The sequence below is a fragment of the Anomalospiza imberbis genome, chromosome 2 (genome assembly GCF_031753505.1).
Source record: "Anomalospiza imberbis isolate Cuckoo-Finch-1a 21T00152 chromosome 2, ASM3175350v1, whole genome shotgun sequence".
Taxonomy (NCBI): Eukaryota; Metazoa; Chordata; class Aves; order Passeriformes; family Viduidae; genus Anomalospiza; species Anomalospiza imberbis.
The window spans coordinates 112803182-112826621 of NC_089682.1; the positions used below are offsets into that span (position 1 = coordinate 112803182).

Here is a 23440-nt window from a genome sequence, read left to right on the forward strand (position 1 = left end):
ACAGGCTATGTTTCCTGCCCTGGGCATTCTTCTGCTCTGGGCTGATTCCCTCCAGCTATGGCCAGCTCTCATTCATAACTCCTAAGCCATACTGGAGTAGAAAATGTATCTCAGTCTATATGGCGAAAAACTCTGTGGAAAGGGGAAAGAACTCGATTGGCAGAGCCATCTGCTTCAAACAGAAAACCTCCCACTGCAGCACCATGAAAGGGAACAGCTGTCATTACCCAAAACATGCGTAACTTGAAAACCTCCACCTTAATTCCTTTCTTCTGGCACAAGCTTTTTAAAAGTTAACATATCCAAGAACAAGTAAAAAACAAAGACAAGTGGCCTTATATATAGCAAGGTGTCATCAAAAATATCTGTTGGAACATGGAAACTATAGAACAGACAGGGTTTTAATTTGCCTACATGTAGCAAAGCACTTGTTTCAGGTTCTCTTCACAGTGTTTGTTATTTAGAAGAAAAAATAAAAACAACCAACTCCCCAAAACCAAACATTCCAATCATGCAAGCTGTCCCACCATGTCTCTGTAATCGCAATATTAAAGCTTTGTGTCTCCTGTGTGAACTGAGGCTACTTTCTCCCTGTCCTTCATGCAGTCACATGAGTGGGAGGCTCCTGTAGATGGGTACTGAGTAAACTATATCAAGCTCCTCTAGTATCCAGCTTAATGGGCAAATACAATTACTGTGCCAGAAAAATATGCAGAATTACTTTTTAGTGCTTTCTTCAAATGTTTCTCACTTCAGTAATGTATTATTCTGCTTCCAAGAACTGCATGGGTAATAGCAGACTGTGTTTGATCAAATGATTTAAAGAAATGGTAGGAGGCATGCAGTAAGGATAGCCTAAGCACATAACAGAATGACTTGGCTGCATCATCTTCCTACCTGTTTTGTAATAAAAATCCCTGGGCTTCAACCAGTCACTAAGGTACAACACTTTTTCTTAATTCAAATGAAAGTCTAGAGGAAATAAAAAATTAATATATTTTTCATGCAAAACTCCCCAAGGCTCAGATAGGGTTTCTTCTGGAACTCTGAAAAGACCACAAGGAAACATAATTTGGTCTGATTTTATTATATCAATATTTCAGGAATAAAAATGCAGGCACCAAAGCTCAGTACAGGGATTAGTTTTATTTTGCAGGAGCTCAAGTACAAATTAAGCTCTGCTTTTGTCAGATACAGTGTTAAAAATCAGATAGGCTGATACAAGCTGAAGCAGGAGCACTACACATTTCTTTTGTGGACTGTTTCTTGTGGAACAGGTGTTGATTTCTTTCTTTCCTTCCCAGATCCAAAGGCAAGCCAAGCCAGGTTTCCAGATCTGTAGATCTGTTATTAGTGAGTCTTTTGACAATGTATCAGCTTACAAAAAAGTTGGCAGCCTAAACTAAAAGCAAAGCTGATCATTGGCCACTAAGAAGAGAACAGCACATTCCTCAACCTTTTCTGTTTTGTTATATACATAAAACACAGACTACTATTTCCTTCCTAAAACAGCATCATAGAGTTTTCCAGTCCTCTTTACTTGAATCACTCCAAAGCCAGCTGCCTCCAGGAGCTTGCTGTACTCTGCTGCTGTTCTCTCTTTCCCTTCTGTCTGGACCAACATATTCATCGAATACAGCTGGGTTTCTACAGGCCCACTTTTATCTTCATTCAGAAGGGATTCAACCAGCAGCACTCCACCACCTGGTGGAGAGAAGAGAAAGAAAACACACCCTGAGCAATGAAAACTTGAGGCATTTTTGAGCTGTTACTGGGAAGGATCCTAACCTTACTTTCAGGAAGGAGCAGTCTTCATATTATATATTTCAGCATCATAGAAGACAATGAAAGAGCCAAAGCATCAGAGCATGGCTTTGCTCAGCTATGTTGGTACTGACATCACAGAGCTGAAGGGGGTGCTATAGCTGGGATGGAAATTTCCCATTTTCCTCAGCTGAAATTTACAGGACCTTATTGATTTTGCTTTGCAGGCAGTGCTTTTGAAACTCCGAGGCTTCATTGTGATGCTTAATGGGATTTTTTTGCTGAGATGTATACACCTATCTAAACAACATTAAGAGTCTCTCTGCTCTTCAAGAGTTCACACCTACCAGGTTTGCAAGCCTTGTACACTTTTGCCAGCAGTTGTTTGCATTTGTCATCATCCCAATCATGCAGTATCTTGGATAAAATATACAGTTCAGCTTCAGGTATTGAATCATTAAAGAAGTCTCCTATAAAGCAAGAATACATGCATTATACAAATCCCCACAACACTGAGAGCTGAGTTATACAAATATTTTCAGTTCTGTTTAATTCCAGGCTTGCAATGTCCTTCAGATGTATCAGACAGCAATGGAGGTACCAGGTGAAAGCCCTCTGTTGCACTGCATAGGGAATTTTTCTCTTGATCACTCTCAAGAAGACCTGAAACATTTAAAGGCAATAACTCATCCTGAAACAGACTGATACACAGGAAAGCATTTGAGTTTTGGTTTTTCTCCAGCGACAGAAATTCAAATTCATACTGCACTAAGGAGATCGGTTCACACGGGTTCTGTCACGAGAAAGAAGGAGAGAATATTGCATTCTCTAAGAAAGTTCTCAAAAGATCTTCAGTAATCACAGAATTACTTCATAAAACCATAGGTAAAAATACACATCTCTCACCTCCTAGCACTAGTTTTATTATTCCTTTTGTTTAGCACCTGGTGTTTTGCATTCAGATGTTTTTCTCAGCATTTTACTTTGTCATTTCTTCACCCATTTTGTTGCATCTTTGTTTTTATACACTCCCTTCTCTCCTTAAGGCTCCTTTCCTCTGTCTCAGCTTTGAGCAATTTTAAGCACTTCCAGCACTCTGAAGACTTTTGTAAACATTAAAAATGAGATCTCCCTATACTCTTTTTCCTCACAGATTGTACAAAGACTATGCAGGATCAGTGGCCTGGGCAAGAGGAATAGGAGCTAGCTCACCCACTTTCATGGTCTAAAATATCTTAGGACTTGAAGATCAATCAGTTGTGACCAGAGAAGGAAAAACACTTGTTCCTAGCATCCCTCACATCTGCCAGGAGGTTTGCACAGGAGAAAAGGGGAGTGTTAGGAAAATTTATAAAAAGCATGGCAGATTTCAAAATTGCATGGTGCTTTTTTTTTTGCTACTGTACCCCTACTCTTAAGAAATGAAATAGTTCTCTTCAGGAATGAATGTTGCTGAATGACTGAGTAGTGTCTCTGACGGCTGCTGGTGGACAGCTGGGACAGCTGCAGAGCCGGGCTGGGGAGGCTGCAGCCTGAGACACTGTACCCATAAGGGGCAGCCAGAGACCTGAGCCTCCAGTATGACACCTCTGAGCAGAGCCAGGGCTCTGGAGCAACAGCTGGGACAACACCACACCACTGTCCACACCTACCTTCGTAGAAAGTGATCTGATGCTCCTCGGGGGAAACAAACTGTTCTTTGGCCACCTGCACAACTTTAGGCAGGTCATAAATTGTGACGGTAGAATTTGGATACAGAGAAACACACTCTTGGGCCAAAGCTCCTCCACCTCCTTTGGGGACAGTAAAAGAAGGTCAGAATTGACACAAACACAACCTGTTCAGTGACACCCCCATGAAAGTATACAGGCAATGGTGCATTCAGCCTCGTGGAAGCTGGCGATGTACATTTGCACCCCATGTTTTGCTGGGAGGAAAGAGGAGGGGCAGGAGAAGTCACTGTCTCCATGTGTTCTGCAGGAAGGTCCAGGGCCTGCAGGCATGTGGGGTCAGCCCCAGCCCTCACCACTCTTATACTCCCTCCTAGCCAGACCAGCTGCAGGTGCTGGAAGGTAAAAAATGAAAAGCAGGGTCACTAAACCAGGCCCTGGGGAAGAAGCGAGGGAGGCCAGGAGGGAGCCTGCCTTGTCCTGTGAATCCTGGCAGCATTCAGCAGTGCTGGGACAGCAGGGTACTGCAGGATAAGAGGCTGCAGGCAATACCTCAACAACAGCAACTGAAGGGCAAGAAGGAAAGAGTCTAGCACTGGAAGAATGCATCAAGCAAGGCATGAAAAATGCTAAAGCTGCCACATCCTCAGGGGGAAGAGTGACTACTTACATAAATCAGACTGTAGAGAAAAGCATTCAGCTTCCTAATGCTCTCATCACTCTCACATTTCTGTTTTTAACTGAACCAAATCAGTGAAATTCTCCTTATATTGTTATATCCTGCTTTCCACTGTTTAGCCCATCATATAACATAGGAGCTGTTTTCCTCTGCAGAGCTTATAAAAGACAGTTGTTAAAGAAGATCTTCTGACACTCACCTCCCAGGTCACAGATCTGCGTGAAAGGGGAAAGGTCAAATGCAGCAAGAACATCTCTGCCACATATACTCCATACTGAGTTCTGGCCAGCCATGAATTTTAGCATTTCTTCCTCTGATCTAGCAATGCAAAAGAGACAGCACAGAGAGAGGGTTCCTTACACATCCTCAGAGATTCCTATAACATAACTGCTGCTACATGTTTTAACTTACACAAAGATCTCTGGTTTTATTGACACAGGAAATGTCCTCTTTGCATATAAACCTAATTTGAATATTACTGTGCAAGGAGTGTACAGCTATGAATTAATGCATTTAAATAGAGAATTAAGACGAATGCAATCCAACAGTGTATTTTGCTGCTCATTCTCAGAATTTCCAAGAGATTTTTTTCCTTCGACTACCATTGCCTCTGTCAGAGTTCTGTGATGTGTTTCAGATTGGGAAATTATATATTTATATTCAATATATCAGACAGTTTCCCAGAAACTGATATTGTTGAGAAGTAAAAATATTGCATGACACGATGAGAGGAATTCTCACATCATCATATTTAATTGTCCTGCGTCATAATTAAAAACATTAATTTTATCCACAAGAAGAATAAAATTTCTATAAATATTCTAATGATTACCTGTACATTGCTCCAAAAGGGTCTTTAGATGAAACACCAAAAGCTCTTTCATATTGGTTTCTTCCTTCTCTAAAATAGCAATTGAAAAAGCCTATGAGAGTGCTGATATATTTCTCAACCTCTCACAAGAATGACTGGTTCTTTTCAAGGTCAGACTGGGCTGGCACTTTGAGCAATCTGATCTAGTGAGGGGCATCCACAGTAGGAAGGTTGGAACTAGATGATCTTTAGAGCCTCTTCCAACCCAAACCATTCCAGGATTCTGTCATTTATGGGAGCACACCTGAGGTTAAGGTACAAGACTGATGCAATCATCGCCATCATTTACACCATGTTTGGTCATCAGTTGCATGGACTGGAACAAGTGAGACTCCAGACCCATACTAAACTGCCCCTATAAACCTTTGCAACAGAAGGATCCTTAGCCACCAGTACTCATTATTTACTTTGTTGATGCCACCTCCAGTAAGATCCACTGTAATGACAAAATGCTCTAATGAAGGTGACACAAAGAAATCAGATGTCTAGATCATCTCTACAATGACGGGGAAAAGGAAAACAAGAACATACACAAATGGGAAACAAGGAGGGGGAAAAAAGCACACATATGGCCATGTTAACAGCTGAATTATCTGTTGCTTTTAATTTCTGACATCCAGCCAGAATCTTTATTGAACTCTTCCCCAGAAACACGCCACTCAGAGCAGCAACAGAGAAGCTGCAAAGCACCAGACAGCACACAGCACTCCTCCTTACCTCACAGCATCAGCCAGGTACTGCCAGCACAAGTAGACTGTGTTGGAATAATACATCATAATATGATACTGAGACTTTGGACTTGATTTTGTAAGGTAGACGTTGGAAATTTCTGTGTTTCTGTAGAGGGCTAAAGGGTAAAATAAATCTATTTACTAACATATATGATATATCACCTTGCCAAGTCTGTTGTACAGCTTGGTGTTTATCACCAGAAGATGTCTATACAGCCAAAGACACAGCCACATTACTTCTACAACCAAATTCTTCCACTGCAATGAGCAGTGGGTGAGGGCTGCTGAAATCTGTGTTGGCTCATTCCATCTAGGTAAACACCATCTCCCTATGCTTAACTCCAGCACTAAACATTTCTTTCAAGGAGAGCAAAAAAAAAAAGGCCTTTAAGAAAGTGTTATCACTTACATATAGGCTTCTGCTCTCAGAAGCTTTCGGTGTGCTCTATTTAAGTGAGAAGTCTTTGCAGACAAGTCTTTTTTCTGATCAACAAGGTCAGCAGGTGGGGGGAAAGTCCCCAAAACTGTAGGCCAGCCACACCTACCCTCCCTCAGTTCACTAGGGCAGGACCTTTTGCAGACAGAAAAATGCCTAAAGGACTCCCAGAAATCTCCCCCACTCCCTCCAATGCATCTGCAGTGGCATCACTCACCCACAGGACTTGCATACCAAAGGAATAGAAAAGATAGATCCTGCTCTCCCCAGACTCATTGGGCAACAACTATAATCCCTAAAACAGAGCATGCCAACACAAGGCAGAGCAGGGGACACAACCTGTGAGACTCTAGCTAGTCCTGACCAGCTGTCTGATGGCCAGAGATCTTTCTGTCCAAGTGGATTCCATGTTTCTGACACAAGGAAAAGCTTACATTACCTCTCAGTTCTGATCAACAACCTAACAAAATAGTTCACATAATGGTAAAAACTCTAAGAGAAACAAAACCTCTTAAATCATGCTGTTACCATCCACTCCAGCATTTTGTTTTAAGTTTAAAATCCTGCCCATATCCCAGAGATTTCTGGAGACAAGCTCCACAGAGATCCTAAATATCTTCTCCAAAGTCACATGGCTCTTGTACAAAGACGTTTAGGGATATAGAGCCCTGCACCTGTGTTTCATTTTATACTTGTGATCATGCTGACATTTGCCTCTTCTCTTTCAGCTGAAGAGTGAATCCTAAGAGAGATTGTCTCCTTCTTCCAGCTACATTAACTGACTTAACATTTGGTATCACCTTTGCCTACACGTCTTACCTCACTTTCAAAGCCATCAGAGGTTTAAATCTTTCAACTTATTCCCATTCCTCTGCTTTTATTACCTCCTTCTTGTGTCATCTCTACTGCCAAGAGATTCAATCCCACACAGGCATCCAGCAGTCTTTTCATCCCCATGGTGCTGGCACTCAAAGCTGCAGCAATGGCATCTGAAGGCAGAGGCTTTCCTGACTCCAGAAGAAGATCAAACACCCCCAACTCACAGGCAGTGAACATAACCTGGGAGTAGGGAAAGATGCGAGCGAGGGATTAGGTGAAAGCACAAAGCCTACTGCATTTCACAAGCTGCTTAATTGGAGAAAATATAAATTTAATAATATTTATTACAGATAAACTTGTATTTCATATAAACAAGTCCAATTATTAAATTGTAGTTTATCTGATAAGATACTATGCATGTAACGCACTCATTAGTCTTATTTTTTTTTCCTTTTCCAGTGAAGCCAGCCAATGCTTTTTGGCTTTCAGAAGTCCACATTTAGAGACCAGATTTTGTGTGTAAATGTCCCTGCCTCTTCCTTAGTTTAGGAACACATTCTCACAATCTCCTGGAAAGAACAAAGGCGAGGCTGGGTGGGGGTGCTTGTTGTCTGTTTATATTTCTGTTCTTTAACTAAGGATCTAACACATGCTTCAGTGAACCCTGGAGACTCTCTCATAGCTTGCAATAGGGGGAATATCCCATTCTATGGATCTTGTTTTCAGGGACTGATGTAAATGACTACACTGATCTTTCAGAAGCAGGGAGCTTCCTCTCATCCAGAAGAACTGCTTCATTCAACTAAACAAAATTGTCCAATCTTTCCATAGAGTTGTGTAACTTCTCCATCAACATTCATCAACCTTCAGGCAGACATAGCTAATCATACATTAAAAAAAAAAAAAAAGAACCAACCATCTTTCTTTAGATATACACAGTCAACCTTACAAGTATCAGCCTATTACTCTGGTCACGTAAACACTCCTGAAACTGCAACAAAGACATCAATTTAATTGACTGCCTGTATCTACAATGATTTGAGCTACAATGATTCATGTACAATGAAGCTCCTTTGACCCTGAGAAAGAACATGGCTTAACCAAAGTTGAAATTGTTTCTCAAAAACATAGTACTAACAGTGTTAATTTGGAAAGCATTGGGCACTTCTTTTTCCCACAAAATGATTTTTCACTATCTATTTTTCCTCTCTTTATTGTCAGCTCTGTCTTTCAGGAGCTTAAAGTGCAGCCGTATTTGCACAACCCAAAGAGCATTCCTCCTGTAACCATTTTGGCCAGAGGTACAGCAAGGGACAATAGGAAAGTTAAGTAGTAAATTAGGAAAAAAAATAATTTACTGCACTGGATATTATAATTTTATGACAATGTGCTTAAGAAAATAACATCAGCAAACAATAAGAAAAGTGGAATTACTAGTTTTGCCTTTATGCCTTAAAAATATGTTTGGAAAAACAGTCATTATGCCAGTGCTTTCACCTCTTCCAAAGACTTACCTGAAGAGAAATCTCTGAATATTTCTTTCTGCATACGCTTTCTAGGAGTTATATTTCTTACCTTTGAGATTAAAAATCCATTGCTGTATTGCACAATGATCTGAGGATAGTCAAGGTCTTCTGTGGAACCCATCTTCCTTCTGGACTGAGACACAGATTTCCTGGCTCTCTTAATTTAAATAAGCTTCTTTTCACCAGACACAAAGCACACCATCTGATCCACATAATCTTATTGCTTCTGTGAAAAACACTGGTTACAAAACGTGTTAGCTGAATTATTTGGCTTTCCTGGGTCTTTGTACTTGGTTCAGCTGTTTCTTCCATCATCAAGTATAAAGCTAAAGAAGCAGTGTGGATTAAAGCTTGTATTGTCAGCTCATCAGTCCGCAACACACTGGCACCTCAGAAGCACTTGAAAGCTTGGAACAAGGAAAACAGGAATCAGTACGGAAGCATACCAAGAACCTGAACTCAGTTCAATGCACCAGCATTCATAAACCAAAGCAGAATCTTACTTGGGATTTGAAATTTGCTGTGGGCACAGTCCAGGGGACCCTAGGCTGACAGGAGGGTACACCTCATCCATAAGTGCAGAAGCACCAAGTCCAAAGAGTAGCTGTAAGACTCTGTTGCTGTTTTCTTACTGTGATTAGTTTGCTCTGATGAGGATCACTCAGATCAAGCCTACAAGGAATTAAATCTACATTTTTTATTTTTCTGTATTTTGCAGGTTCTCCCATCCACCCTGATACCAGCTTAGAAAGGGATATCTGCAGCACCTCAGCAGGGGTGTCCTACTTGTGCTTTGCCATGTTTTGATAGAGCAGGGTGCTGAGGGATGACAATATATTTTACATTTTCCAGCTGGCTACCACAGTTTTCCTCCCCTTCTCTGCAAAACTAACCATGGGTAGCAGAAGGTCCTTGGGAAGAAACAATGAAATTACTGCAAAGTGCAAGGTGGGGCATGGATTTCAACTTCTCACAGAATATACCTCATAGGTTTTTATCAGAAAATTAAACCCCTGGATTACTTTCCTGAAATCTTGCTGCCCCACTGTTCATTTCTCTGTCTCTGTCTGACATCTTGCCCACCTCGGGGTAGATGTGGCAACACTCAGGTGAGGAAAGATCCTTTCCATCAAGGAAAAGACTCAGATTTTATGTCATATATTTAGTGACCCTTCAGGAAACAACGTTAAATGAAACCTTATTTAGGTAGTACACTGAAGGCAAAATGTTACAAACCAGCATTTTTTTCAGCAGCAGCTTTCTCCATGCTTCAGATTCCACTGCATAATCCTTCTCTGAATCTGTACTTTCTAACTAAATTGTACATAATCACACATCACCAGCCAAAGATAACTACTGTTAGGCAAAAAAATTAGAAAATTGTATGAAAATTAAAAAAAAAAAATCTCTTCTAAAGGTCAATTCTACCTGCTTCTGAGAAACTGGTGCAATTTCATGCAAGCTTAAGGATCTCCCACTCCTGGGAACATAACAGCTATTCAGCCCCAGGCCAGAAATTCACTTCACTTAAGGCAAAGTTATATGGTACACGAGTCTCCACTAATAAAATGACCACACAGCTGATTAAATACACTTGAAGTTCTTTTTCAATTATGACTAAATCTGTCTGTTGAGGATACCAGTTATAATCATCTAATGAGATTAGTACTAGTAGTGAGATATAGGGGAGGAGGCTGCCAGATAACCCACACCAGATTGAAAAAAGCCACAAGCAGAAGCTGTTTCCAAGTAAATTGTTAGTGAGGCTTAGAATTTAAGCTCCTTTTAAGCTAAAAATGCATTCATGAAGATGAAATTGAAATGGCTTCCTTTCTCTGAAAACCCTATCAAGATTTCTCTCATAGGGCTTAGACCACATGGAGGCTAAAGCCTGTATTTTACCACCACAGTTCTATTTCCGTGATGCATTTCTTCTTTGCCTAAATGACTCACTAGAGTCAAATGCTACACAAAAAACAATTGTCATTTTTGCATAACATTTGAAAGTAAGAAATTCGCTATGAACAAAGGAGATTTAGTAAAATGAATGTGTCTGCAAGTGAGGAATGCCAGATGACACTATCTTCTCACACAAAACCTTCCTTATAAGCAAAAACTACAAATCCCAGGGATGTGACTACGATGAGTTTCAATAATGCCAGTAGGGAAACAACAGTGCCTTGCTACCAGGACTAAGTCTCTAAGTATACCCAACTTATAACAGATGCCCTGGAAAGGCCCTAAGGTAATAGTTTGTGGCCTTTTTTTAAAGCATTCTAAAAAACCAAGATACTCAGTATCATACTTTTTCTTTGAAATAGAATATCAAGTTTTAAATGCTCCTTTTCTTTGTAGCTTCTAATTATTCCCCCTAATTATTTTACAATGTATATATTTTATTATTATTATTATTTCTATCACTTTTGACACACAGCAATTTTAGTTTTTTCCTGTTTTCATCACATATACTAATAGCAAACACTTGGAGTGGGCAGAAAACCTGCATATCCAGCTATATTTTCTAAGCAAACCCTCCCTTCTCTTTAGATTCACTTACAGTAAAAACTCTGAGATCATCTTTTAAAGTGCATCTCAGGCAATCCAGAGTTGTTCTTGGTTTAACTTGTGGACTGCAAATAATCTCTCAACAAATAATTCAACTAAATAGTCATTGAGATTTCTATCAGAAGAAAGTCCCAGCAGATAAGTCATAGTCTTCCTGAGGATATCCAGCTACATCAGATACAAGTGGTAGATGCAGAAATTTTAGAGAGAGAGAGAGAGAGAGAGAGAGGGAGAGAGAAAGAGCGAGAGAGATGCAAAAGAAAACCAAGATGGATAGCAGCTGAGGCAGGCTCTGATTTCAGAAACTGCTCGTGTTCTGTCAAGCATCACGAAGGAAAATTGTGGATATACATCTGCCTTAAACAGGCCATTTTAGAGGCTTGGTTTTGTTGGAGATGGCAGGAACGCCTTCCAGCCCAGGGGAGGCGGTGAATAAATTCCTCATTTTGCCTTGCTTGTGCATGCAGCTTTGGCTTTACTTTTATATTGCATTTATCTCAATCCATGAGTTTTCTCACAATTCTCTACCCCATCCCACTAGGGGTGTGTGAACAGCTGCATGGAGCCAAGTTGCCAGCTGCTATAAACCACAGCAGCAAGACATGTGCAATGAACAGAAAATATTTTTCCAGCCCTTCCTTTTTACAGGGAAGAAAGAAAGTAACAGATGCCACCAGGCAATTCCTCAGAGCGCTGACGAACACATGACCAGGATCATATGCAGAATTTGGAGGAAAAACTCATTGCAGGGAAACTCTAATCTGAAGGTAATCAATTCTTGTTCAGACCCTTTGCTGGCAGTGCCTGGGAGTGACATCCCTTCATATTATCCTACAAATAGTCCAATATCATGGACAGCACACCTGAACATCCCATGCAGAGCAAGTAGAGCTCACCTGGCAGATGCCACAGTACACATGCAGCTAGATTAGTTATCATTTAGAGAGCAATTCCAATCAGCCTTAGCCCTTAACATGCTATGGCAAAGCATTAGCCTGAGCTAACCTATGAATTCTTTTTTTTTTGTCAGGCAGCAGGAGATTCAGGAGCTGTGGCACATGAGGGGGTACCAGACCAAATTGATTTTCTGTGCTGCCACTAAAGAAGAAAGGATGGTGGTGCACATCACTTCAAACAAGCCTCAAGAGCCCAGTATTAGATGAATATAGAACACTTGATTCATTCTGTGCACCCAGTTCTGAAGCATCAACCCAGTTCTGAAGAATCAATGGCAACTGGATTGCTGCTTTATACAAACACTAGAGACAACTGCAAATTTATTGTGAAGCAGCAAAAGATACCTTCTGCAAATAATATGTTCATTAGACTTGGAAAATGATCTGTATAGTAATACAAGACATCAGTGGCCAATTTTGCCCACACATTTATAAATTAAGATATTTGCCAAACTAATTGGTTTAATTGCTGTCTTATATAGAATGTAACATCTCTAGCTCTGCTATCAAACATGAGCAGCTCTGCTATCAAACACAATAGTCTGTTACATGATCCTATACAAGAACTGCCCTAAAGTTGACATTGGTGCAAAATCCAGGTAGTCCTGATCACCAATCAACTCTCACTAATTTGTCTTCATAGCCTTGTGGCACTGATAGAATCTTGCGTTCACAATTTTGGGAGCAACTGCAAAAATTCCCCTTTTCTCTGTCAGCTTTAAAGATGATGCTTCCAGGTAACATATATTTTTATACACATACCTAATTATGCCTATGTCTTTATTTTAGGACACTGAATAGATTACAGGATTTGACTATGGTTGCAGCTTTGGTAATAATTTTTACTAATATCAATTATTGCTGGCAATTTGACTCATACGTTATCAAAATTCCTTTACCACAGCGGGCAGTAATCAGATGGAAAGTATCACAATAATCATATTGAAGGGCTTTGGCCTTGCTGTTGTAGCAAAGCTGTCATTTGACTAAGCTGCTTTCCAAGCCACCTAGTGCGGGCTGAGGCCAGAAGATAAAAAGAAAATTGCAGGTCAAAAGGCTGGTATGTGCAGAGGCTCATCAACCTTCAGACAGATACAAGAGGAGACATTCCTTAAGGATAAAACAGGACTATGCAGTAACACTGTCCATAGCAACAGGAACTTAGATTTCTTACCCCTTTGAGACTCCTGCTCTTATTTGCTTCACAAGGGCTGCAGAAAAACCACTCCGGGTTGCCACTGCCAACAGCTATGACAAGGCAGCAGCACATGCAGAGAGCACATGCACCAGCTCCTGCCCAGAAAAGGGAGCTCAGGAGCTTTGGCCCACAAACTTCCTACTCTCTTCAGCTCAGACCTTGCTGAAAGCAGTCTGTGATTAGCAGGGTTCACATCTCCAACAGGAAGAGGTCACTGCTCCCTTGTATCACTAGATGATCAGTACACTTCAAAACCCTACGCATCCTCATGAGCAAAGAGGGTTCCCACTTGATCCTATCCTTCTGGCAAGGACATAAAGGACACATTGTGGTGTTAGATGTGAAATCTCTCCTGGAGCCGAGTGCAACAATTGAGTTGCATTCTCACAACCAAGAAAACTCTCCTCCTGTCTTATCATGTGAGTGAAGAATGATCAAGAATGACTGCAGAACACTGGAAAAAACACTGGGCATTTCTTGGGAGTCAGTTCATGAAATAGGGCTGAGGTCTCTTTCACTGCTGCCTAGGCTTTCCAGCAGGCATGAACACAGGGCTGTAGCATGAAGTTGCCCAATCCATGGTTTAATAGGATTTACACTGTATTTATACCACACCAATCATGCTCACTGGGGAAATTTTTCCACTAGTGAAGGAAAAAAAACCTACCTACCGTTAGGAGTGAACCTGAGCTTTCCCTAGCAACAAAGCCTGATTTTAAACAAGCTTAAACTGACAGGTATGGCTGCCTGACACAGGGCAAGAAGCTGAGTTCTTGGCTTTGCAAGGGAAGAACTACAGCTTTTGGAATGACACACAAGAAACAATCCCCTCCCTTGACCAAGATGGTAACACAGTAAGTGATGTGCCCCAGGACACAGCCTGCCCTCCTGCCTGACAGGCTGCACCGAAACCCACCTTCAACTTGTCATCCATCACAATCCACAGGTCCCTTTCTGCAGGGGTGCTCTCCAGTGTCTTGTTCCCCAGTCTGTGTGTACATCCAGAGATGCCCCATTCCAGGTGCAGAATCCAGCACTTGCCCTTCGTATGCCTGGTGACTGGCCAGCCCTCTGATTTATCTATGCCTCTCTGCCTTCGAGGGACACAACAGCTCCTCACAATTGCATGTTGTCAATGTTTTACCTTTTTTGTCCACAGCTAGTTACTACAAAGACTTCAGCAGCATGGTCTAGTAAGAAACAAACCCACATGGATTCTGAAAGTAAAGCAAACTCAGTCAGCCAGGGATCCAGCTGAGCTGCAGTGCTAATGTGTTTCTCAGACACTCCAGGAAATGGATACACTTTGATTTCATGCATCAGTGTGAGGAAAATGGCATCTGAAGGCTGTAGATAAAGAGCACACATCCTGCTGAATTAAGAGTTGACATAGCTGGAACATAACAGGACCATCAAAAAGAGGAGCTGAATTTCATTATTCAAATGTGCTGAGTGATGCTTTCAACGAACAGGTTCTTAACACTTCTGCAGATTTTAATATACTGACACATGAAAACAGCAACTTCAGTTCACTGGAAACAGTTTTCTTTTTAATTTTACCATAAAAATGCAAAATAAACTCTTTCACTGTAACATTATAGCTTTTAATATTCCTGAGCTGCATTTTAAAAGCAAAAGTATTCTTAAATGGATTTAACAAGAGACACTGCAGCCTTACTTTTGAACAACACAAGTAAAAATAATTTAGCAAGAAGGCCCCTTTTTCAAGACAATGTTTAGCTCTTAATGTACCTGAAAAAAAGTTTCAAGTAGCCCTATGCAACCTGACATAATTACAAAGCCAAATATGTCAACAAAAATATCAGAACAACTTTCAACCATTTTACCACTGCTTGTTACTTCCTACACCAGGTGTGCCTCTCTTACATGGAAAGTATTATACAAAGGCATTACATGCCAGAATAATTTGGGCCACAAAGCTGGCATCATACAGACATGTGAAGGTATCAAAGCAGTTTAAAAGGCATCCTGCATAACTTTATAGTCAGTGTTAAGAAAAAATATCAAAGTCCTTCTATCCATCTCAATCAATAAAAACTCTACTTTGTTAAACATGATTTCATTGAATGCACCAGGAAACACTTTAAATCAAATCTGTATGTAATAGCTTGTCACCTCTGAAGTTCCTCTAACTGGTACCCACGTATTTCTTAAGCCAAATTAGGTGATAAAAATTAAATTCACTAAAATTAAGGTTTAGAAAACTGAAACTGAAGAAAACAGGTTGGCTTTTAGGACTTTAGGAACTTGAGCACAAGCACAGGTGATTATACCTATATCGTGGTAGAAACCTAGAAAGACACAACAAAAGAAGGAAGGTCAAAAAAAATCAGGCATCTCTTTTCTTGATTTCGGGGACTAGATGCAAGCTACGAATTGGTTGAAACAATTGTGTTTTCTATAGCAGTCACACCAGTGAGGTCTGGTGTCCAATTTTGTGGCCCTTTTGTCCTACCACAGCCTTTCAAAGGAGCCAAGGCCTCCATTACACACTACTCCTTTGCTTATTCAGTGATCACCTCCGGTGCCTTCGTCTCCTGCTTACACTTCGGCGACTACGACTCCTTTCTCTTCTGTCCCGCCTCCGTTCCCTACTGCGTGTTCTTCTGTAGCGGGAACGTCTGGGGCTTGCGCTTCTTCGCCGAGGACTGCGGCTTCGGCGAGGGCTGTAACTTCTGCTCGAGTGTCTGCAATGCCTCCTGTCTTTCCTATGCTTTTCATCCCGGGAACTCACATCTCTTCTGTGCCTGCTGCTCTCACGTCTACCCTTACTCTCATCACTGTTTATGCTGCTACATGAATGGCTCTTTCTTCTCCTTGGCTCTGTTCCACGTTTGTCCTGCTCACAGGGCAAGTCCTTCTTGCAAGTGTTCTGGTCATAGCTAGAGAGGCTCTTCTGGTCCTGATTATCGGCGGGATCACATGAAAGTACCCCCGAACCTCTTTTGTCAGAACACCTCTCAGAGTCTGTAGTAGGAAGATTCTGACCTTCTTTGATATGAACTTTGTCGTGAATGTTGCCATTTAAGTACTTGCATTGAGTGTTTACACTTTCAGGGGATGCTACTTCTGTTTGAGAGCCAGGAGCCAGTTTGCCTGTAACAGCCTGTCCTGAGGTAGAAGTGATGCAGCTGGATGACACAGTGTGGGGAACAGCACTAGGGCTTTTCAGCACGTCAGTCTGAGATGCTTTGGTTTCTTCTTTGTTTTGATTAACTGCATCCATTTTCTTGCTCAGAAGATTGTTCAGTAGTTTCTCCCTCAGTTCCTTTTCTTTTCTCTGCAACCCCAGTGCTCTCTCTTTCTCCTCTTCCACACGTTTAAGCTCAGCCTCCTGGAGCCTTCGTCTCTCCTCTAGCTGCTGTAGACAAATCTTTTCTTCATTCTGCTCTTGCTCCAAAAGCTTTACTGTCTGAAAGACAGTCAAAGGGAAGAGTGAACAAAGAATACCTGCTCCTGCTTCCAAGTTACAACATAATACAAAGGCAGCAATGTGGCAATCAAATCTAATCAACAGAACTAAGCCATCCCAAAATAAAATGGCATTTCCTTTTCAAAGGGGAAAAAAAATCAAAACCAATCAACCAACAAAACCCACTAACCCAAAACTGCTGTGAGTTGAAACACTATTTGCCCACAATTCTTGAGAGGAAGTTTTGTCTTCATGTCTCCTCAATATAACAAAAGTAACAACATGTGAAATCTGCAGTACTGAAATATATTTATCAGGGTCAAAACTTGAAGGTTTCAGTCAAATTTAAAATTTCAAAATTCAGTCAAATTGAAAAGGTTTTAAATTTTATTGAAAAGAACTTCTTTCAGATGATTGCCACCTGTGGCTCGTAGATGACTTTACAGTAAGTTCACAAAACCAGCAAGTAATTAAATGGACAATTATTATGTAGCAACTGATTGTCATTTTGTCAACCACTTTAAAAATTCACAGTACTGGAAAAGGTTCAAACCTTTTTCTATTCTGACCTAGTCAAGTGGCTTAGTATAGACCTCAGAAGTCTCTAAATGAAAGAAACACACTCTCTGTTTCATCAGACAACCTTTCTATTCCACAGCTACAAAGTTAAAAAGCCTGCAGAAGGCATTTCTCCCTTCTTCTAGTATGTAACTGATCTGTACATAGCACTGTGAGTTCAAAAACACTCCTGAAGTGCACTGGCATCAAGAAAAAAAACCTGTGCTTTTCCACGCAGCTTTTTGTTTCTACAGAAAATATTTCACATTCAGTACACCCTAATATGGTTTTATCCAAGTCTTAAGCTTCAGTGTCTCAGTAGAAAAAAATAATAGTACTGTTAGAGAGAAGGATCTAACATTTGAAACCTTTGCTTACAGAACTTTTCCTACAGAACAAACATTCTGCACATTTCAAACACTGACTAATGAAAGTTCATTAGTTTAGTTGCTCTGAAACTGCAAAGAACAGTGAACAGAATTGCTGTGAGGCAGATGGGAAACAGCATCCAAACCAGAATTAGAAAAGGAGTCTTGCACCTTATCCTCTGTGGTTAGCTCACTTCATCATGCTCATGTTCTTCTACTGGACTTAAGAAAAACTGACAATTACTTCACAGATAAAAAATGCTATTCAGGACTCTAGGTTCAAGCTCACTTTCCATTTACCTACAAGTGCAGATCTTACCAAGAGACAAACACTGTTTTATTGTGCTTTTCTGAAATTTTGGTCTAAGGAATGGCAGCTGCAGAGGAGTAAACTTTGTGTTTAGTGAACAGTGCTCCCCACCTCCTCTCAAGCCAGCAAAGGGCTGGCTTGTTCTGTTGGGTTCTTCATTAGCTTCTGAAGTAAATATTGAACTTACCTTTGCTCTGCTTAGCAGTTCTGCAATTAGTCTAATGGACTGAAGATTTCTCTGAGCTAACAGAAGCTTCCTTTCTTCTAGCTTTATCTTCTCTTGAAGTTTTCTCTGTTCTTCAGCTTGAAGCTTTTCAAGTTGCCTTTTGTTCCGTCGAACTTCACGATCTTTCTGTTTCTGTTCTCTCTTGCGCAACTTCTCTTCTCTTTTTCTCTCTCTCTCATATTCTTCAAGCTCTCTCTGCTTCCTAAAAAGAGATAAATATTCTTGCCTTATCTAGGCAAACACAATTTCAAACTCCTATTGTATGTATAGTACATTTTATACTTCAAGTAAATTTGTTTCTAAATAAGTCATGTTGATGAAGAACAACAGTAGAAAACTGAACATTTTAACCCTTACTTATGATAGCAAACAGTCATATTCTGTCTATTGTTAACAAGTTGGAATTCAAAGAAAAAAATTGCTACAGCAAAGAATTGTGTTTTGAACTTTGACCTGAGACAATAACAATGCATGAGGCAGATGGGCAGAGAATTATCACAGCCAGAAGAATATCAAGCCAATGAATGTGTGCAGTGGTGATGGGTTTTATTTGTGATTAGGACAAAATGGTAGCTTCTGCTAAAGGCCAAGGGTCTCTGAAACTAGGTGTCTAATGGCAACACTTTTAGGAAATTGAGTATTTTGCAGGTTAAATATTTTGAACTGAACATATGCATAAGTAGTAAACTAAACCACACTCGGCTTTAAATGCTTCACTTTAGCTACATGCAACTTGTGTTTGTTTTCTATCTTTTGATGCTGATATGAAGGAGCAGTTTTGTTTGGCCTGATTGTAAAAACTATAACTGAACAATAAGCAACAAATACCTTTCTTCTTCTTTTTGTTTCTCCTCAGCTTCTTTCTCTTTACGTTTTTGTTCTTCTCTCTGCTTTTCAAGCTCTTGAAGCTTTTGCCTTTCAAGTTGACGCTTCTTAATTGATGCATCACTGAGGTGTTTTGTTGAGTCAAAAGAAACCTTTACAGGATACAAATGAAAACAGTTTTAAGGAAAGAGAAAAATAATAATTACAACCTGACAATTTTAACTTAGACCTTGGTGTAAGTACAATCAGATGTGTAAAACCTTCTTTAAAACAAAGGGAACTTCTCTATGTGCCTAGAGAAAACACCACCTACTGTAATCAGGTAATTGGGTACTAAATGTGCACACACAAATAGCAAAATCAGGTACCACTTCTGTGTCTCACAACCAAAAATAAACCCTAGTGTGACTGAGCCTCTGTCTGTCCAATGTTTTCAATGTGTCAGAATGGGCATGTACAGAACTCTCACTGCAAGCTGTTAGGGACTGTACAGAACTATGGAGAAATAGGTTTAAATAAAGGCCTTCCTTTCTGTCTAAAATTGTGATCCTTAAATTCAGCAGAAGACATAGTTCTACAACATTCAGCACCTGGTTCAAGCCTCCCCACCAATTCTAAAACCAAGATTCCCAAATTGAGGTACACTGGGCAGAAGATCCCAAGCCATGGGAACAGACAGAAAAGAAAAGAAAAGAAAAGAAATACACACACATCTGAAAAATGAGACTTCAGAGGGGCTCAGCTTCCAGGATATATAAACACACCTTGGTCATGTCCAGCTGCATGCTGGAACAGGACACCACCAGACATGACAGCCCTAGTGTCCTAATCTCCAATTCTGAGTGCAGGCAGGCAGGGATTTATAACACATTTCCACAGACCCATGGTCATTGAACCGTGGGGCAGAGAACAAGGAGCACAGCCTCTGCAGTTTAATCTACTCAGGCTTTATGCAAAATTATGTTTCACTAACAGACTGAGATGACAATAGGTACAAACAGACAAGGTGTGGTGACCTTGTATGACAGAGAGCTGCTGTCCTGCCAGGCCAGCTGCCAGGAAGGCATGACTCTTCTTGCACAGCCATACTAAATTTGGGAACCCCGATCCCCTGCATGTAAGTGACAGTTTGAGTTTCACCAGGCCAAGGCACAGTTTCTATTGCACAACTGACAAGCTTTGATAACAAGATAAAAGATTACATTATTTTACTTACACTGACTAAACTACAATTAGAATAAATACCTCTATGTTCCCACATTGCACAAAAGTTTTTTTCTGAAACACACTCCCTGGTTTGATGAATGGCTAATGAGCATACCAAAATACATCCACAAACATTTCATTCAACCGATATGTAAATGCACGGACCACCCCCAAACAGAGTAAGTTTTCTTGAGGCCGTGCTTTCAAAGACACTACATCTGAACAGACTGCCTTGTTCCCTTCTGTCACAGCTGTTATTTCTAAGACAATGAGGTTACAGAAAATTACTTCTGGAAAACTCTGTATGTAAATATTATGAAGCATAGGAAATTTACAGGAAGCTCTGCTACAAATGAAAATTATCTTTTAAATTTTTGCAGAGCCTTCCTGTATATCAGCTACACTAACGATTAATTGTGTATTTCCCAGACCAGAAAGGCCACATACTACTAAACCTTTTAGTTCTGATCTTTGACAGGCAGCCCTAGCTATCAATGCAGGGATCAAATACAGAGATGGTGAAATTCTTCCCCAAAATGTCTCTCTGTAGTGAACACATGAAAGAATAATGCACTATACAATCTTCTGGTGAAATCTGTCTGAACTTGTTCAGAACTGGAATTTTAAGTGAAATCACGATTTATAAACACATTATTTTCTAAAGCAATTTAGAAAATCGTGTTCATAAACTTGATCCTTCCATCAACAGTTCTTATTTCTAGAACCATCTTGTTAAGGAAAAAAGCAAAACCCCATTCACTTTGGTCATGTGACTACATACACAGTCTAATAACACGTTTTTCTACCAACATTTTCCTTTAAAATTTGTATTATGTCTGTCCCATAAAGCTACATTAATGCCAACAATGTCACCTGTTGCCATCACTGTGGTATACATATAAAGGTTTCAAGCACTATGGAAATAACATTTAGTTGTACTCAGTCCTTCGTGTGGGCTCCCACACAAAAGGCTGCAGTCTCTCACCTTTATATTGCAAGCCACTGCTTTGCCATCATCGCCCTTGTACATCAGCTTCATCCCTCGCAGGGCGTTCATGGCCTCAATGAATCCTGCATACTCCCGGTACTGAACATAGGCTTCAAAGTTTAAATGGCCTCCGAAGCTGAAAGTGTGAAAATTCCTGCCAGTCATTTCCTCTCTGTAAGGGTCCAGCATGGGTATGTCCACATTACGGATTTCTCCGAATTTCTGGAAAACTTTTACAAGGACTTCTTCGCTTGGCTTTTCCGAGCCAGTCTCCTTTGCTGCAAACCACTTACAAGGCAAACCCTCCAGGTGAATAGTGTCTGGCCTTTCCCCAGGCAAGGTTTCGTTCATATCTTTCGCATCACGGAAAAATGAGTCCCAGTCATGTCTGGTAGGAAAGTCAATCTTGTATTCCGCAGCACGCACTTTTAAAATGTCAGAGAAGCCGCTCAGCTTTATTGTTTTGCCATCAAGGCACGCCAGAAAAGATTTAACCAAACTTTTGTTCTCGACCTCTCCTTCAAACCTAATGAAATCCATCGTGCTTTTAGAAATCCGCAGAGTGGAAAACTGATGAGTTTGCACCATCCCCTTCAATCTTTCCATCACTTCCCAGTTCGAAATGGATTTTCCCGGTTGCTTCAGCTGAGGAAGTGCCACACTGATGGTCATTTTTGTAATGGGTTTAAGGTATAACCCACAGGGAGCACAGAGCTCTACAGCTTCTGATGTATCATGAACTATTGTTGCAGCAGCCATAACAAAGAAAAAGCATAGGATAAAAAAATAAAAGATGCAAGTTTAAGTTGCAGGCCAACAGTAGTCAAATAAAACAGCCCTTATCCATAAATAATTTAATTCTTTGGCGATTTAACCATTCCCAAGTTAAAACGAAGTCTCTTAACACAAGAGTGAATTAGATAATTACAACCGAGTAGCACAAACATCTTAAATTACTTTACAACCACTAGAGCCTATAAGTAATTAAATCTCTGTAAGGCCTCTGAATAGAAAACTAGAAGCTGATGACAGTCTTAGGAATACATGATGTTGGTATGTGATTGCTCAGAAAGCAGCTACCCTTTCTCAGGAGGGAAGGGACCAGCGGCGCGATGTCACACCGCTCCCAAATCTACTTAACAAGCAGTGAACCCCAGCAGGCTGGCGCCGAGGCGGATCTCACGTTCTCCGGAAGGAAGACCTGGAAAGCGTCTGCAACGAGAGAAAAGCGCCCCTTTTATTTAAAAGCCCGAAGCCCCACCGGCCCTCTCTGCCGGCAGCACCGAGCAGCCTCCGCAGGACAAGGCTGGGTAACACCGCGAATCACTCCGGAGCCAGAGGCCACCGCCGGCAGCTGCCCCCGGCGGGCGGACACCCCGGGAAGACGCCAGCGGGAAGAGCGCCCCTCGCCGATGCCAGGGCTCACCCGCCCGCCCCGCCGCCGGCTCAGGCGCGTCCCCCGGCAGGCAGAGCCCGGCCCCGCGTCCCCCGGCAGGCAGAGCCCGGCCCCGCGTCCCCCGGCAGGCAGAGCCCGGCCCCGCGTCCCCCGGCAGGCAGAGCCCGGCCCCGCGTCCCCCGGCGGGCAGAGCCCGGCCCCGCGTGTCCCGGCAGGCAGAGCCCGGCCCCGCGTCCCCCGGCAGGCAGAGCCCGGCCCCGCGTGTCCCGGCAGACAGAGCCCGGCCCCGCGTCCCCCGGCAGGCAGAGCCCGGCCCCGCGTCCCCCGGCGGGCAGAGCCCGGCCCCGCGTGTCCCGGCAGACAGAGCCCGGCCCCGCGTCCCCCGGCAGGCAGAGCCCGGCCCTGCATCCCCCGCTCCCGCCGCCCGGACGGGACCCCCGGCCCGCCTCACCCGCGGCCGCCGGGACGCGCCACCCCGCGTGCGCCGCTTCCGCTTCCGCGAGGCCGCGGCCGCGGGAGCGCCTCGCTGCGGCGGGACGGCGCCGCCTTGCGGCGGGGCGGGACGCGCGGCCCGGGGACGCGGGGGCTCCGCTGCCCGGGGAAGCGCGGCCCGCGCTGCCGGCCTGCCGTGGGATCCTGCGTGTGCCGTGCCGTGCCGTGCCGTGCCGAGCGCACACCCGGCGTCTGGGGACAGCTGGGGCTCGCTGCAGGGCTGTGTTCCCCCTTGCACAGAATCATTTCAGCGGGAAAAGAACCTCTGGGTCCCCGAGTCCAGCTGCGACTGAACACCACCGTGGCTATAGACCATGGCAGCGAGTGCCGCGTCCAGCCTTCCCTTAAACACCTCCAGGGACGGTGACTGCACCACCTCCCTGGGCAGCCCATGCCAATATCTATGTAACAGGTATAATTCGT

The 23440-nt window shown here is 42.3% G+C and overlaps 2 protein-coding genes across 6 annotated transcripts; both read right to left on the reverse strand.

Annotated features, from left to right (window-relative positions):
- Positions 1-1127: 1127 nt before the first annotated feature.
- ASMT (acetylserotonin O-methyltransferase) lies at positions 1128-14652 on the reverse strand. Of its 2 annotated transcripts, XM_068182613.1 has the most exons (8): positions 8546-11731; positions 7036-7210; positions 5702-5831; positions 4946-5014; positions 4313-4431; positions 3417-3557; positions 2112-2234; positions 1128-1704 (listed from the first exon to the last, which is right to left on the reverse strand). In XM_068182613.1, the coding sequence occupies exons 1-8, from the start codon at positions 8615-8617 to the stop codon at positions 1493-1495; spliced, it is 1041 nt and encodes a 346-aa protein (XP_068038714.1). In that variant the 5' UTR covers positions 8618-11731; the 3' UTR covers positions 1128-1492. The 2 variants fall into 2 exon arrangements, 1 of the variants encoding a protein (XP_068038714.1); XR_010996629.1 differs by lacking the exon at positions 1128-1704 and having other exon boundaries at positions 2113-2234; positions 2671-3557; positions 8546-14652.
- Positions 14653-14738: 86 nt separating this feature from the next.
- On the reverse strand, positions 14739-23014 carry AKAP17A (A-kinase anchoring protein 17A). 4 transcript variants are annotated; one of them, XM_068182610.1, is made up of 5 exons: positions 22977-23014; positions 21127-22341; positions 18939-19087; positions 18072-18312; positions 14739-16648 (listed from the first exon to the last, which is right to left on the reverse strand). In XM_068182610.1, exons 2-5 carry the CDS (start codon positions 21886-21888, stop codon positions 15752-15754), a joined length of 2049 nt encoding a protein of 682 aa, XP_068038711.1. In that variant the 5' UTR covers positions 21889-22341; positions 22977-23014; the 3' UTR covers positions 14739-15751. The 4 variants fall into 4 exon arrangements, with proteins under 4 accessions (XP_068038711.1, XP_068038712.1, XP_068038713.1 ...); XM_068182611.1 differs by lacking the exon at positions 22977-23014 and having other exon boundaries at positions 21127-21869; positions 22210-22471; XM_068182612.1 differs by lacking the exon at positions 22977-23014 and having other exon boundaries at positions 21127-21869; positions 22313-22468.
- Positions 23015-23440: the final 426 nt, after the last annotated feature.

What these genes read in the sequence shown, in the direction of transcription:
- ASMT (XM_068182613.1), bottom strand. Translation starts at nt 8,617, where the DNA reads ATGGGTTCCACAGAAGACCTTGACTATCCTCAGATCATTGTGCAATAC. An exon ending in TCAGATCACTTTCTACGAAG is followed by an intron (nt 2,235 to 3,416) that starts GTAGGTGTGGAC and finishes CTTGCTTTATAG; the next exon opens with GAGACTTCTTTAATGATTCA. An exon ending in GTACAAGGCTTGCAAACCTG is followed by an intron (nt 1,705 to 2,111) that starts GTAGGTGTGAAC and finishes TCTCTCCACCAG; the next exon opens with GTGGTGGAGTGCTGCTGGTT.
- AKAP17A (XM_068182610.1), bottom strand. Translation starts at nt 21,888, where the DNA reads ATGGCTGCTGCAACAATAGTTCATGATACATCAGAAGCTGTAGAGCTC. An exon ending in CAGTGGCTTGCAATATAAAG is followed by an intron (nt 19,088 to 21,126) that starts GTGAGAGACTGC and finishes TATCCTGTAAAG; the next exon opens with GTTTCTTTTGACTCAACAAA. An exon ending in AAACAAAAAGAAGAAGAAAG is followed by an intron (nt 18,313 to 18,938) that starts GTATTTGTTGCT and finishes ATCTCTTTTTAG; the next exon opens with GAAGCAGAGAGAGCTTGAAG.